Below are 16572 nucleotides of genomic sequence, written 5' to 3' on the forward strand. Positions count from 1 at the left end.
TCAAATCCCTGCAGCCTTCAAATGAAACACTTGCACTCACTATAACAAAAACCTCCCATCCACACACTGTTTTCATAATGGGCCACTTGAATAAACACTCACACACTGTTTGCTCAATCACTCTGAGGTCCTCACTGTGTTGACTATTATTCTACTCTCTACAGGGTGGGCTATTTCACTGGAGGTATCAAATGATCACCTATTCTGTTTTCCCTTGAGTGGATGTAGCAGTCAAAGCATCAATGAGCCACTGTGGAGGTGCAGGCCTCTGACACGCAACCAAAAAGGGAAGCTGTCAATCATCTACGAAGTTTAAACCACCTCAATAATGTTCTGTCTTCTGTCAGCTTGAAAATTTAAAGCACATTGTGTACATATGATAATTGCTCTCTACTGTAATTACAGGTTATTTTAAAGGTAATGGCTTGTTAGAATGTTGATATGAGGCAATTAGCTAATTCTACCACCTGTAGGCATTTATTTTATACACAGACATGTAGGTTGAAAGGTGTTAAGATAACATGACTAAATGGTCTTCAACTGGTCCATCATACAGACCATCTGTTTAGTGTGGGGGATGCTCTCAGTGAAGGGTATACACGGAAAAAAGGTGATGACTAAACCCCAACCTCAAACATGCCCCATTCCTGTCTGGCATCATGAAAGAAGCTCTTCAGTCATGACAAGTTCAAAAACAGACTCCACATCCAACATCTCTCCCCTGAGGAAAAGAGAGTAGTCCTAGGTGTGGTTACAGCTCTGGGAGCGACTGTTTTGCATGCTGAGCTCTCTTCATGATAACTTCAAGCAGGAAGGAGGACAGCCATAATTAATTGCAGAAAATGTTTTCATTTGCAGAGTCTGTAAACATGTGCAGGAACAGACGATGCAGCTGCCGGGCCACACAAACCACAGGCAACACCACTGGTTGACCATAGGAAGGGCCTTTGGGGGAGCGGTGGGGTTTCACTCAGATTTTTCAGTGAAGGAGTTTGGAGTGCACTGAAATAAAGGCTGACCACAAGCATTTACTAAGCTTGAACCAGCCATGCCCCTACAGCTGGTGACCCCTGTTTGAGCTGAGTCTACAGCCTTCTTATTAAATGGTGGCTGGTTGTGGGGTCTTGACCAAAGAGCTGCAGAATGTAATTTCTCTTATTAACACTGTGACCTTTTCACTGAAGCACCTACATGTATGTGCATGATCCCTACAGACGCTTCGACATCCATCAGACATACCCAAAACTGCCAACTTAATCCAGTCTATCACTCACACTGTCACCACAGCTGAACGCAGGCTTTATTTTCATTAATAGTAATTTACTGCATTCCACACTTCTCTGGTTGCAGGCTAAATATTGGCTCATTCTAGATGCAGTTTGGGCCACAGAAGGAAGCTGTGTGACAGGTGAAAACAGAACAGCAGCACCATCTACCTATCGATGTGCAACACTGAGGTCTGTCCCAGATCAAAATCTCATGCATAGGTCACAAAAATCTTTTAATATGCCTCCAGAACATTGTTCCTTTTGGGGGACACCTCAACTCCTGCAACGCTAACCAATAATATTAACACTTGAACATCTGATGAAGGTTTAGTCCACTTGGGAAGATGACACAAACAAGATTTAATGATTGTTTGTAGAGCTTAGGGTCGCCTGTTAGATTTAACAGAAAACCCCAATCTGCTGAAAGGATGTGTTGAAAGAGTACAAACGATTTATGTATATTGTACATTAATGTGAAACTTGCTTAGTTGGTGGATGCTTTTAAAAGTGAAGTCAAGCACCCATCCGTGCATGATACTCTACCTGATTTAAAAGAAAAGGAAAAAATAAAGATGGAGACATCTTAATATACAAATTTATTGCTGTATGAGGAGAGTGGGAAGCCATTATTATTGCTATTCTGCTCAATGAAAGACTTAACTAAATGTCATGACAAAAAAAGAAAAGGAGTTGGCCTACGTGGCAATTCATGAGGTCTCCAACTGTCATTTACAACAAAAGTATTAGTATCTACAAACTACAGCAACAAATGGACAAAAAATAAACTTATAATACAAAAGAACCCAATCTTCTCCCGATTATCATCACTCTGACATGTGTACAAGTACAGCACTTGGTGATCAATACCATCAACATGTCAATACATCAGGGAACTCAAAGATGTGCAAAACAATGGAAATCAGTGACGTGATGTCAGGATTTGTAGAAACTTGATGCCCCCTTGAGGCAAGAGGGAGATCACTTGTTATTTTGCAGGACATTCTTAAGAATAAATAGCGAAATTTCAAGTAGCAACAGTGTTTTAGAAGAGTCAAAATGTAGTTCAGAAAATCTGTCTAGCAAAGCTTTCCCATAAAACAGGAAATGCAGCAATGTTTCCAAACGTATTGCTATATATTATTGCTTTATCAACCTATGAGGTGTTCCAGGTTTTTAAGCACATTTGTTATTGACATCTCGTACCCGTAGATTAAAACAGATGAATCAACGTTTTTTGTTTTTTTTTTGCATTTTCACGTCTTTTTTTTTTTTCCAAACAAGTGAAAATGAACTATGGAGTTCTTCAAGCGGTTGTGTCACCAAAATCTTTGTTCCATTTGGTGTACATATTAAGAGTGGCTGGGCTAACACTGGGCTTAACGCGCTTCAGGGAATCCTCAAAGTCTTTCATCTTAATGTTACGCATCTGTGAACAAAAAGAGTAGAAATACACAGATAAATACTGTTACATGATGACAGTTACATAGGCGTAAAGGAAATATATGTAGCGTTAGGAGTACTTTAACGGCATTACCTCGCTCGCAGCCATGCTTCGGACTTGGTCTGGTCCCAACTCTGTGTGAGAGAGGATTTTCACATGAAAAAGAAGCTGACTTACCTCAATATGTTGGCTAGAATATACACAAACCATACAATAATGTGAGGAAGACGTCTACCTCGAATCGGCCCGAGTGCAGCATCTTTGGCCAGCGACGTGAGATCACTTCCTGAGTATCCTGCAGTCGCTCTGTCAAGTTGCAAATCCACAAATCAGTGCAAGTAAATACAAGACCAATGCCCCAAAGGTGTGGCAGGTAAATAGGAAACCTACTTTGCAAGAGAGGACAGCTCATTTTTGCTCAGTGGGTTCCCTTGCTTTCCCAGGAGATTTTTCAGCAGCGTGAATCTTGTCTGGAGGGACGAGAGTTATTTAAACGTAAAAAAAATGCTGAGCCATTCACATTTCAAAGCTAAATAAGATCACTGATCACAGTACTGTGACAATGGTTCCACAGTAAATACCTCTGCATCTGGCAAAGCCACATAAACCCTCTTTGCAAAGCGCCTGTGAGATTTACGAAAGAGAAAATCTGTAGTGAGCTTGTACAAAGAGAAATAAGTCATCACTGTGCAGCATGTGGAGTTGCATCATCTACCTCAGCACTGCTTCATCGAGCTCCTGAGGCCTGTTGGTCGCTCCCATTACAAGCACCCTGTCATCCCCTCCTGACTGCACCTGAAACACAGGAGTGTTGTTGTGAAAATGACACCCGTGCTCTCCGAGATAACAGTGACTTCAACCCTCTGAAGCGGCTTCATGGTCAAATTTCAGAGGCTGTCGGGCGACAGCTGCTGCTGCTGCTGCTGCTGCTCTTACCCCATCAAACTCAATGAGGAACTCGGTTTTTAATCGACGAGAGGCATCGTGTTCTCCCTCCCTCCTTTCACAGAGCAAGCTGTCAACTTCATCTGAACAGGAAATAAAACCAAAATGAGGAAATCTAGGAGGCAAAAACTATTTTTTTGAGACACATTCGGTCCATAAATCGAGTGCTACAAACCGATAAAGATGACAGAGGGCTGTAATTCTCTGGCAACTGCAAACAGTGCTCGTACAAGCTTCTCGCCCTCTCCCACCTGCGATGGTGAGGACAGGATAAGTTAAATAAGTAAAATCCACACTAAATTTACAGCTACTCCAGAACAAAGAGCACCAAAAGTGTTGTCTTACATATTTAGAGGTCAAACTGGCAGCGCTGATGTTAAAGAATGTAGCGTTTGACTCGGCTGCGACTGCTTTGGCCTTGAGAGAGGAAGTAAAAGCTGAGATTCAGTCGATAATACTGCAGCGGGACTAACAGCTATATGCGAATCATCAAGCTCAGATTGATCTGACAGAACTGGTTGGCTGAATCCTCAACTTACCAGCATGGTTTTCCCATTTCCAGGAGGGCCAAATAAAAGCAAGCCACGCGCTGGAGCTCTCAGACCAGTGAAGAGCTGACAGAAAAATATGAAAAAGCATTCAACGGAAATCTGAAAACGCAGAATACTAGTGAGTAGAGACAAACTGTTTCTCTGTGATCACCTCTGGTCTTAAGGCCGGGAGGATGACGATCTCCTGGAGTGCTTGCTTGGCCAGTTCCTGTCCCGCGACGTCTTCAAAAGATACAGACGTTCCACTGCAGTGAGCACAGGAAGTTACTTTAGCTGCAGTGTAGGTGTTTTTGACTGACATTTACAGCTGTTATAATGGTGTTGCTTCTAAATACCTGTCAACAATTTCATTCATGATCAAGTTGGCCAGTTTGCTGTCCACATTCTTGAAGTTTTTCATATTCCTCTTTTGGGGCTGTTTCGCAGCTGCCGGTTTGCCATTCTGAGCTTTTCCCATCCGTGGGGTCACCTTAGCAGGGGCAAAAGTATCAGGACAGCATTACACATTTATACAGAATCAGACATCTTGACAAAGCAAACAACTGCACAGCTAAATGCTATCAAAACTAAAAATCACCTTTGGATCAGCGGGTCGAGATGGGGGTCTGCCCGCAGAAGAAGGCCTGATGTTTGTGGACACGCCTCGCACTGCAGCCTGGCTTTTAGGCGCTGGCTTCGCTTGTGGAAGAACATGATTTGAGGTCTGGGGATCACTACTCCTTTTAGACGCCAGTGTTGCCTCTGAGAAACAAGAGCAGTATTGATGTTCAGCATCAGCTTAGATAACAACACTGTTTGTCTAAACTTTAGGATGCCAGATGCCAAACCGAGTTGCCACTTACCTAAAAGGGCAAGTCTATCTTTGGCCATGGTGAGATTGCAGATCATCTTATCTTGAAGTCTCTTTGCTCGGTCATATTGCTCTCCTGCGGACAAAACACAGATTATGGGGTTAAAGCAAGTCAGAAGTGCACATCACGTACATCCGGGTGTTTGGTAGCATGTTACCTTCTGCCGTGAGCTCTACCGCAATCCCCCTTTCAAGCTCTGCGATGCCTTTCTTGTACCACTGCACAGCCTGCTCCTTTTCCCCTGCCATCACAGAGAGGAAGGCTGTTCATTGCGAGCTGTCACACGCCACAACACATCAGCCATTAACTCCCAAACACAATAAACAAACCTGTATCATCTTCGTCGATCTTTAATGCCTTCGATATATACTCAAACGCCTGCTTATGGTAGTTTCTAATAACTTCACCGCTGTCTTTACTTGGACCTGCGTTCATTTTGGCCCACATTACTGTCACGTTACTGCCTCCTTCTTCCCAGTTGTAATTCAGAGTTAGCCACTTAGTGCTGAGGGCGTGGAAAAACGTAGCCTTTAAATTACATCTATAATCGGCTCAATCCGGAGTCTGGGGTCTATAAAATAACCTTCTCGTTACATACGTTACCGTGATTCCGGTGCCTCATCACTACACAAACATCCTCACCGATAACTTCCGCTTTTCCGTGTGTGCAGCACATAGCAGTCCCCTCTCCACCCTCCATTTCCGCTGACCAAAACACATCAAATCAAAATGAAATTTTCCGGTTGGATTTTCAGGATAAAAGGGATAAAAACTTCCGGTTGGATTTTCAGAATTAAAGTGACTTAATGCAAATTTTCATAATTTATAAAGCCACTGGAAACCTAATTTTCGACTTTTCCTGCACACACACACACAAAAAAAATAAAAAATCAAACAACTACAAAAAAAGAGAAAAAGAATGTGTTATGTAGTAAATGTGCTCTTATAGGCACAATCATCAGCACAGTCAGCCATGTGGATCAGCAGTAAAAATTTAAGAACAAAGTACACACTGCACAGTTTCCTTTCATTGCTGCTCCACAGACTACATGCTCAAAACATTCCTGAGATTAATTCTAGTTTAGCATTCATACATAAAAACAACAGTAAACGACTAGCCACCATGCTCTATTTCATTGTATATGTATGTCCCTTCTGTGGGTATTAAAATACTTGACGTACATTCACAAAAAACAGAGCTGGCCACATTATTTGGATCTAAGTGCATGTCTCCAGCACTGACATTCAGTTGGTTGAGCACTGAAAAGAACTGCAGAGTGTGTGCTCTACTTAAAATGTCACTACTGGGAAACATGGTTTTAGTTTCAGGGCTTGGCAGCAACTTTTTTCTGGAAAGCCTTAGGTGTAAATGTCAGTGTGGTGTTGAAGAACAGGCCCCAAGGCATGTTTTGGCATGGTATATCCTATGGCATGCTGTGGAATAGCATTGGCCAAAACTGTGTACTTTTATTGAGAATGCAAAATTTGTATTATCATCTTTTACTTAATTCTATCTGTGCAAGAGGTGTTAGAACTGTTTATCTTCCATGGATAATGCAATGTACATTCATTCAAACATACATACAAATATAGTACAACTGTATATACAGCCACACACATAACTAGATATAAAAAGTAATAATAACAAATGCACAAGAAATACTCATGATTAGAAAAAGTAAAAATACATAATCAACTATTTTCTTTTGCTTTTTTAAAGATTTTTTCCATTTCTGTTTTATTTGTGATAATGACAGCTAGAGAGAGACTTAGTTTCTAAGGTATGTGAGTAAAACACTGGAGTGTCTGTCAATTCAATATTTCATTATTTTCTTATTCTTTTAAGGTAATAGTAAACACCACTTTTCTCTTGTAAGACGAGCAAACAGAAGAATTTTGGTTTACATCCTGATGACAGTCCTGCTACCGTTTTCACACTGTCCCCGCTCACCTGACGGGCAGTGCAATTTCATAATCAAACAATCATTTTAGTAACGGCTACGCCTCCTGGATTTTTCCACGAATCACTTTATGTTGGCTAATCAAGCAACCAATCACAACGCTTAACGTCACTGCGATAACCATTTCAGCTACGCTCCTTACCTGGCTCGGCAGACAACCCTGTAATCCTCCGAGCCTGACTGGGTCTATGACAGCCCCTGGGCTCGTTATTGCATTTGTGTCTGTTTAACATTAGCACATTACAAAGATTTTGTATTTTGTGCCTTTCCTAATTTGCATGACAATATTGCCAGACTGTCTAACAAACTGACGTTAGCTGCTGTTTCCGGCTAACTTATTAACCGGTAACAGCACAGCGTCCAGCTGACGGCACACTGAGATTGCTAGCCAGCTAGCTCAGCTGTCTCCAGTCGAACTGCCCTTTGTCTTTCCGAGAAAGGTAGCTAGCAGGCGTTGTTTCTCCTCTGGGTTGGCGGACACCGGCTTTTGTAAATTTACTTTTTTCGCCTGACAAGAGCTAAGTAAACCAAGATAGGCGGCTTGGGAACCAAGATGTCGAACCGAGTGGTGTGCAGAGAAGCAAGTCACGCCGGGAGCTGGTACTCTGCTTCGGGTAACTGTCAACAGAGCACCGTCCGCGATAGCCGGCTGCATGCTAGCTGGTTGTTTTTTTGTTTTGTTTTTTCCTCATGACAGTATATACTATTGGTTTTGTTGGCTTTTTATTTTGTATAACCTTCATTCTCTTGAGAGAAAACTGTCGAAGTCAGCAGACGGTGATAGCTAACATTAGGGTTATAACGCTAATCCATTTGACGAAAAGTCTGCTAACAGACGCTAACATTTAGCTTTTATTGACCCCCTAATCTCCGTTATCCCATTTGGTGCATGGCTGGTTTGAGCATAATCAGCACTTCCTTCTCGCATGGTCGATGGAAATGATTCAGGACAAACTAGCATCTGCCGCTCATCATTTTTTGACAAGCTATCAGTTTAACAATCGCTAATTTAGCTAATATTGCAGAACTTCCTGGCCTACCTGCTATGTTGCAGGACTGGACATTTCTTAAAACAGCCTACTAGCAACTATTGTAACTTCAAATTGCTCGTATTTTCGTTGTCTTTTTAGTCTCTGACTCTGACTCGTTGTTGAGTGCAGAAATAACTTGCCATGAAACAAAGGACTACTCTGGGTAGGGCAGGGCAGAAAATTGAAGGTTCATGTTGCACCCCTTCCCCCATTTCAGTAGCTAGTCGCCAGTTTCTTGTTATTAATCCCTTTTATTCGGGCCTTACTGCATTGTTAGCAATAACCTCTTTCCACCGAACATATACAGTGGTTAGACACTATATGCACTATATTTCCATAAACTACATATAGAGGCTGATCTTCTGTTAATCTGCCCAGTGTTCGTTTTATTAAACTAATTATACCAGATGTTTGGTTTTCCAGCACAATTAATGATGTGATCGTTAAGCTATGATTGATTGACGTTGACATAATGTTAGCAGCTCTGGACACTCATAAAGACTAATACTGATCAATTGCACATTAATACAAGCAGTGTTTTCCATGATCATCAACCACAGTCAGCTAGTTTGAAACTGAGTTTATATTAACCTGGACCAGAACACCGATCATCCGATCTAGATTGACAGTGAAAAGTTGAGTGTTTTACCCAGAAGGTACATCTAGGTAGATTAGGAAGAACTTTATTGGGTGTCATCAGAGGTGGGTTATTATTTGTATAGAATAGGTGGTGGATATGTTAAAGCTCATTCTAGTTTATCTCCATTTCTCACCCAAAATGTACATAACTATACCGATGAGGAATGTGGATGTCACACCTTGGGGACTGTTACAGCCTTACTGATCAATGCTTGTAGCTTTGCTCTGTCTATCAGACCCAACACAATGTTTGTGTGATCTGCAAAAGGATAATTTTTGAAACATGTTTTTATAATTCTACCTTTTCAGGATCCCAGCTGAATGCACAACTAGAAGACTGGCTGTCCAAAGCACAGTCCACGATCAGACCTGCCCGAGCCATCATAGCGCCGTAAGCACACGGTGACAAATGGAAGGAAGATACAATCTGAACATGTCAAAAGGCATCAGTGATGCCATCTCGTTCTAATTCGACATGTTCTTGTTTGCAGGCATGCTGGCTATACCTACTGTGGTGCTTGTGCAGCACATGCCTACAAGCAGGTTGATCCTTCTGTTACGTAAGTCATTCAGTTTTCTATCCCTGTTCAAGAAAATGTTTTTTATGACTGTTTCTTATCTTCATTTCCCCCCCACATGAACAGATGTTAGTTAAGATAGTAGAGTCTAGCGCTGGCGGTGGGCCTTTTGTTAACAGAGTAAGTGAGATAATGTTCTGTTGCCCTTCAGTCGTAGGGTGTTCATCCTGGGACCTTCACACCATGTGCCCCTCTCCCGCTGTGCCCTGTCACCTGCAGAAATCTATAGAACACCTCTCTATGACCTGAGAATCGACCAGAAGGGTATTCACTGTTTTCACTCATGATGTTGCTGTTTCTTTCTGTTTTGTGTGTGTGTGTGTGTGTGTGTGTGTGTGTGTGTATTTATTACTCAATCTCATATGTTAACATAGGCTAACTGGTTAATTATTTAGGAGGGTATTTTAGGGCGCATGTGAGGGATTAACAGAACTACAGTTTGCATTGCAAATATGCCAAAAACCAAATGAGACACATTTTTTCAGGCATATCTGGATCATTGCACCTAAAAAGGTGGAAAAAGAGCTAAGTTTAACCCTTCTTGATTGGGATTATTATAGTCTGGCCTGACCAGAGCTCCAACATGCAGACCTCAAGCTGTCTTGGGAGGCGATACAGTTTTAATCATCCTCCAGGGACCAGACAGTTCCCTGACTCTTAACGTAAAGACTTTCTCAATTATAAGGTTTTGCTCAACGAGACACTTATCAGGATTCCCAGTTCAGATGAATGTGCTGCTCCAAAAATGACATAATCAGTAGACATGGTCGTGATAACATGCTGAAGTTAAAGTGAAACTCACCTCTCTTTTACAGTTTATGCTGACCTCTGGAAAACTGGGTTGTTTGAGCGGATGAGTCTGCAGACAGATGAAGATGAGCACAGTATTGAAATGCACTTGCCTTACACTGCTAAAGCCATGGAGAGGTAATGCACATTGGAGTGGCACTCGTTGAACTAGAGCATTGACACTACACCCTTTCAGAGGGAGCGTTCTCACAGAATGATGAATTTTCTTAAAAGTGCCCTGTGAAGCTTTATTCTGAAACTAAAAGTTATCTTTGTATTCATGTGTTTTGCTTGCAGTCTGCAGTTTTTCGCATGTCATCACCACCTGTAGATCATTGGAATAGCGTGATACCATTGGCAGGAATATGCGTCACATGTGCTCGCACATCATAAACAAAACAGGGACCTGCTAATCAAAAACAAAGGTCAAAAATTCCACACAGCACCAAAGCCTTGACAAGAAGGCAATAGAAGACCTCTTTTACTTCTGTACATACTATAAACTGAAATCACATTAGTTCAGCGACACATGCAAAGTGTGATATGCATAATTGATATAGCCTTCTGTTGGGTTGGCAGGAGCCAAAGGCATTTTCTTGGTTCAGGAAAACAGTGATCAGGTAGTGTGAAGGGAACCAAGCACATTAGCTCAGTGTGTAATCATTCAGACAAGATTAACCAAAACCTTTGGTGTTGACTGACAAGAAACAGTGACCTGGGTGTTGCACAACGTGTATAAAGGTGCACCAGTGTCAGCTGATCATGCAGTAGACCAGAGGTTAAAGTTCCCATTCTCACTGATGGATGTGCTGTTAAAAATGAATTAGTGCTGACTTTATTTCCATCTGTGCCCATTGTACTGAGTTATGACTGTGAGGCGCAATTATTACACTGACATTAATTCAATAATCTGATGTTGCAGCCACAAAGACGAGTTTAGCATCGTCCCTGTGCTTGTGGGTGCCCTGAGCGAGTCTAAGGAACAGGAATATGGGAAGCTGCTCAGCAAGTACCTGGCAGACCCCTCCAACCTTTTCATTATCTCCTCCGACTTCTGCCACTGGGGTAGGTACAGACTAATACTGAGTGTGTGAGATTCTTCTGCCATTAAAAGTACAGTGTATATAATATTGTGATCAATTCGGCTTAAATGGTCATAGCTGTGATATCTGTTTCTCTTTTGAAGGTCAGCGGTTCCGCTACACATACTATGATGAATCTCAAGGGGAGATCTACAGGTCTATTGAGCATCTTGATAAAATGGTAAGCACAAGATATGTTTGATCCAAATATGAGATCAGCTGTGGGTTAAAATTTAAAGAACTGTTTTTGATCATCCACAGCCACATGCACAGCTGTTATGGTAATGAAGCACATATAAAATTTGCACTCATGCCACAATGAGCCAGACCCATGATACTTAGATAATGCATTTTGAATACCTCATGTGCTCTTAATGTGACTATTTACTTTAATGTGCCAGCTAAAAATTCACAAAGTTAAAATATAGAGGGGCAGAGAGGATGAAGCTGTAGCAGGTCAAAAATGGAGTTTCTGGAGAAATGGATTTCTCTAAAGAACGACGTTATCTATAAAAACCGATAGTCTGTGCTTTGCATTAAAGTTGTGTAACCTTTGTGTCTCTGCTCGTGAAGGGGATGGGCATTATAGAACAGCTTGATCCCATGTCTTTCACCAACTACTTGAAGAAGTACCGCAACACCATCTGTGGGCGCCACCCGATTGGAGTGCTGCTAAATGTAAGTACCACAGAAGAAGAGCCTCACCAGGTGTATTGGTGTTTAACATTGTGTAGGCATGTTAAAAGGTGTTCTATTGACTTTTTGCTTCTCTGCCAGCTCACCTTGCAGGCAGTGCAGTCCCACCCCCCTCCGCAGTTGCAGTGCCTTTACATCAAGCCGTCTGTTCTCGCACATGCAGTTTATCGTGATAGCTGTGGCACCACCCAAAATTCTTTGTAATTTTTGACACGGCGGGTCCTTGATTTCAGACCAACCAAAGGAGCTTCTTGTTTCTAGCTAATAGCTGTTCATTTAGAAATGATCATCTTGATCTTATGTTGCCAGATTTTATGATTCCAGCTGACTTGTTTTAAAGAAGATCCTAACCTAAATATGCAGTTGTTGTCTACATACACTACATCATGCTGAAAGACTGAGGCTAAGCTACATGTCCCGGGTAAAAAGTCAGCATCCATAGAAGTTAATTATCCCTATAGGATACATGAAAAAAGACACAGGATTGTTCTTGGACTGCAGTGTGCAGATAGTTAGCTCCACCGATTCAAATGTGACAAGGAGTAAAGGTCAGATACAATCTCTGACAGACTAATGTAGTTTGTGAAAAACATACTTCTTGGCATTGCAAGTCACACTTAATACTGTTGGAAGGAAGCCATTTAGCCAAACATGTGAATTGACTGTAGCATGCATGAGAGTAGATAAACACACTGTTTTATCCGTCGCTTATGCTCCCGTGCTTGTGTTTTCAGTCTTGTTACATATGAAGTATCGCTCTTACAGCAGCCTCATGCACACCGCTTGAACATGTGGAGATATCTGTGTGTGTGTGTGTGTGTGTGTGTGTGTGTGTGTGTGTGTGTGTGTGTGTGTGTGTGTGTGTGTGTGTGGCATGCTGCACGCTGTGTGCATCAGTAACTAATTGGATGCTACTGATGTCACTGTTTTGCAGGCTGTGGCGGAGCTGAGGAAGTCTGGTTTAGAAATGAACTTCTCTTTCCTGAACTACGCCCAGTCCAGTGAGTGCAGGAACTGGCAGGACAGCTCCGTGAGTTACGCTGCCGGGGCGCTCATCGTTCATTGAGGTCGACTTTCGCAGGGGCCACTGCAGCGCCGTCACCCTGCCCTTACTATCTATCGCCATAACCCAACCGAGACACCCTCCCTCTCACCCCACCTCCAGTTACGCCCACTATTTGCAGGAAGGACCTAGACACTCGAAGCCAATACAGTCTTCTCTCTCTGTCTCTCTCTCTCTCAGCTCTCCTCCGCCTTTCTCCACCCTCAGTTTGAAGTGTGTCTCAGAGCTTTTGGTTGAAACAATTTGTTTGAAGTGCAGTTTTGAGATTATGTAGGAGCACATGGTTAGAGGAGATAGGTGGGAAGAGTGCGTATTAGTTTGGCTTGGAGTAACTCTCGGGAGACTTATTTAGACTTTTGCAAGGACTGTAGCTGTCCTCTCAGTCCCTTTTTTTCCCCCCTGACAAACCGATGGATTTGAGTTGTAATAATGCAATCGTTACATTTGGACTCTTGGCGATCTGTGCTCATGTAATTTGCCTCAGAAAAGGAATGAAAATAAAACTGCAGATCTTAACGGAGAATACTGAAACTTTGCCAGATGAAAATGAAATGAGTGTTTTGACTGACTGCTTCAAGCGACACGCGACTTACACTTGGGGAAGTGTCATAGGTAATTACTACCATCGCTCAACATATGTTGTAGTTGCTAACAAAGGGCTGCACCCAACAAAGTTCACTAACCCCCCAACTGTACAAAACCAAAAACTTTATTACTCTGAGTTTATTAAATATTATCTTTTATCCACATTTTATTCCTTTTATTTCTCCCTTTTTTAGTTGTTTTATTAGACGTGATGATATTTACTCAAATGGTGTGTAGAGTTGAACAAACGCAGTGTTGTCAGTTAAGCTCTAAGCCCATCAACACGGTTCGCCCAGTAAATTAGTGTGTGCAACACTGCTCCCAGATCCCAGTGATATTATTGTAGCATTATACATATGTTTTTGCAAGGGCCAGACGACTTCTACAGAGATGTAATCAAAGCTGGATATTGTTGAAATTGTTCCCACCACTGACACCTCTAGTCTTTGTTTACACTGCCATCTTCAATCTGTAGTTATTGAATTGAACTGTCAGAAAACCGAGTGGAGATTTCTTTTATTTGCCAGAGTTGCAGAAAATGCCTTTTGTTATGTATTCAGTTCTGTCAGAGCAGCAAAGCCTCTGTTTTGTTCTAGGTGGTCCAGTTAAATCGCAGGGACTGTTATTGTATCTGTTCCCTTTGTAGTAACTTCCGTTTTTGATTTAAGAACGCCAAACCTTATTGGTAAGATTGAAGTCCTCATCCTAATTCAAAGGTTTGCGCCTCAGTGTATGAGAATCAGTTCACAGTCACTCCTGAGGCAGTAGCTAAAACGAGAAATGGATGGCCTGAGTTTTAATATCAGCACAAAGTCATAATGCTTTGCTAAAAGGTTTTAAGAATCTAACCATGTGACAGATGTTGCTCCCTGCTCTTATTTTATTGGACCTGATTCTGCAAAAAAAAAAAAAGAATATTATGAGATGTCAAGCATGAGGACAGTTCTTAACAAAAGATAGTGTTTGTAGTGTCATGTAGTCCTGCTGCCTGAAATACTTTTCATAGATTAACAAATTGCAAACAAAAAACTTGATGATTCATAGTGGCAGTAGACGCTTTCAATGACAATATGATATAAGCAGCAAGCAATGTCTGCTGTCCTGTCCTCTGATATTTCAGTATCACTCACTGACTTTTGCTGCTGAAGTCAAGTATTCCCACTGAAAGGATGCAGTCCTCTAACATCCCTCTGGGCACCATGAGAGGCGTTGCACTTAGCATTAAGCTATAATGTCTGGCTGAACCAAGTGACTGACGTTAATTTAAGGGAACTAGCAAAGCATGACACACTGTGCTATTGTGCCTTTGATCACTGTTGCACATATACATTTAAAGCGTACTCTCACTTTTAGTCTTATTTCCGAACGTGTTCCTTCAGTTTTTGTTTTTCCACATGTACCCCCCCCCCTCCCTCGCCTAAGGCCCAACAGTGTCTCCAGCTCACCCAGCACTCCAGGAGCGTGTGACCTGTCCCCTTCTCTGTTGGTCTAAAAGGGCACCAACTGTTATCTCCTGTCTCCAGCAGGGAGTGCTGTTCTGTTTTCTCCACCTCACCTCATTCCTGTAGAGAGACAAAGGCTGAACCTCAACACTGTTCATTTTCTGTTTATGGATATTTGTTTGTCTTTTAGGAAATTGTTTTTGTATTATTTTCTCTTGCTTAGAGAGTAGGAACTTACACGTCAAAAACCTAAAATATACTACTTAACTACTCCCTAAATGGAGTTATTTTTATCTCAGGTTCCACTGACAAAGCATCCCAAAAGGCTCTTCAGATAAGGCCGTGGATTCATGTTACAAAACAAGTAAAATGTACTGAAAAGCATGTCTGCTCTGGTGTCTTGTTCTTCAAGTATTTACAGTCACACAGAAAACTAACTGTGTATGCATTTCATTTTTTTTATTACAATATGATGTTTATTCTTCCACTGTTGCAATGGATTAGTAGCCTGTTTATTTTTAGCATCGCAGCAGATGAAGCATGGACTGTTAGTTTGGTTGTAACCTGCAGTTTTCAACTGTCAAACATGTATATTAATGTGTTTATGCATTGTTGCATATACTTCTAAGATAGTCATCCTGCGTATGCTATTTATACAGTGTCAAGTTACAGTTTGAAATGTCTCCAGCAGAGGGAGCCAGGTGGCTGGAGGAATCTAGCAAAATGAATACACTGTTCCTTCATTTCAGGAACTAAGACTGTCCAGATAGCAGTGTACGTTTCATGTATATGCACTCAGTTGCCAGTTTATTAGGTACAACTAGCTGACACTAATGCAGTCTAATACAACAGTCCAGTAAATCCTACCTTCAAGATTGCATTATCCACAGAGGTGTGTTTATTTAACTTGCCCTCATTGATACAGATGAGGCTGACAAAATAATGAAAACTCCTCTCACTTCAACACAATACAGTTTAAGAGCACCAGAAGCTACATCCTCCACAATGCTAAAGTTAATTCAACACCTCTCTAAAATAGTTTCAACAATAACTGAACATTTTGGCCTTCATGAGGGAGGATTTATTGCAGGATTGTTGGGCAGATTTTACCCTCCAGCAAAATTCAGTTGCTGCATAATGTTTTCAAAGAGTCATTAAGCCAAGTCAGGGTTAGGATCAAGAAGAACAGGTTACACTTACACTGATGTTCTACAGTAGCACGAATGTTTTGCTCATGTTAATTACACTACTGTACTCTAATTATTCCTTAAATGAACCCTTGGTTGTACATTTCAAACCACAAACAAAGACCAACACAGATTTCTAGCCGCTGACTTCATGGTAATTGTATTCCCTGCAAGTCTGTTCACTCCTGCTGTAGCTTTGGGAGATTCAGCTGTTTAACATCAGCGCGTACATTGTAAGGTGGAAAGGACCATCATAACATCACCTCCAGCAATGTTTGTACCTGCACTGTGAGAAAGGGAGCGCTCATAGTTCAGCTGCCTGACACACTTCTGTCTCATTTGCTTTGGGAGGAGTCAGAGAGGCTGTTTACATCCATGTAACTTCATGCAGACTCTTAACATTAGTTTATGAGAGAGAAAGATCACTTCAACACTCAGCGACCCTGAGGCACAGACCTGCGAC

At 41.7% G+C, this 16572-nt stretch overlaps 2 protein-coding genes across 2 annotated transcripts; one reads left to right on the forward strand and one right to left on the reverse strand.

The window, feature by feature from the left end:
* Nucleotides 1–1845: 1845 nt before the first annotated feature.
* On the reverse strand, nt 1846–5754 carry LOC139341572 (spastin-like). Its single transcript, XM_070978130.1, has 16 exons — nt 5386–5754; nt 5214–5297; nt 5048–5131; nt 4783–4946; nt 4541–4674; nt 4357–4450; nt 4194–4268; nt 4000–4071; nt 3830–3905; nt 3646–3737; nt 3425–3504; nt 3291–3333; nt 3100–3179; nt 2945–3015; nt 2803–2843; nt 1846–2694 (listed from the first exon to the last, which is right to left on the reverse strand). The coding sequence occupies exons 1-16, from the start codon at nt 5501–5503 to the stop codon at nt 2572–2574; spliced, it is 1431 nt and encodes a 476-aa protein (XP_070834231.1). The 5' UTR covers nt 5504–5754; the 3' UTR covers nt 1846–2571.
* Nucleotides 5755–7112: 1358 nt separating this feature from the next.
* memo1 (mediator of cell motility 1) lies at nt 7113–13644 on the forward strand. Its single transcript, XM_070978004.1, has 9 exons — nt 7113–7631; nt 8997–9078; nt 9179–9247; nt 9417–9529; nt 10081–10192; nt 10977–11119; nt 11241–11317; nt 11710–11814; nt 12767–13644. Exons 1-9 carry the CDS (start codon nt 7571–7573, stop codon nt 12896–12898), a joined length of 894 nt encoding a protein of 297 aa, XP_070834105.1. The 5' UTR covers nt 7113–7570; the 3' UTR covers nt 12899–13644.
* Nucleotides 13645–16572: the final 2928 nt, after the last annotated feature.

The sequence above is a fragment of the Chaetodon trifascialis genome, chromosome 13 (assembly GCF_039877785.1).
Source record: "Chaetodon trifascialis isolate fChaTrf1 chromosome 13, fChaTrf1.hap1, whole genome shotgun sequence".
Lineage (NCBI taxonomy): Eukaryota > Metazoa > Chordata > Actinopteri > Chaetodontiformes > Chaetodontidae > Chaetodon > Chaetodon trifascialis.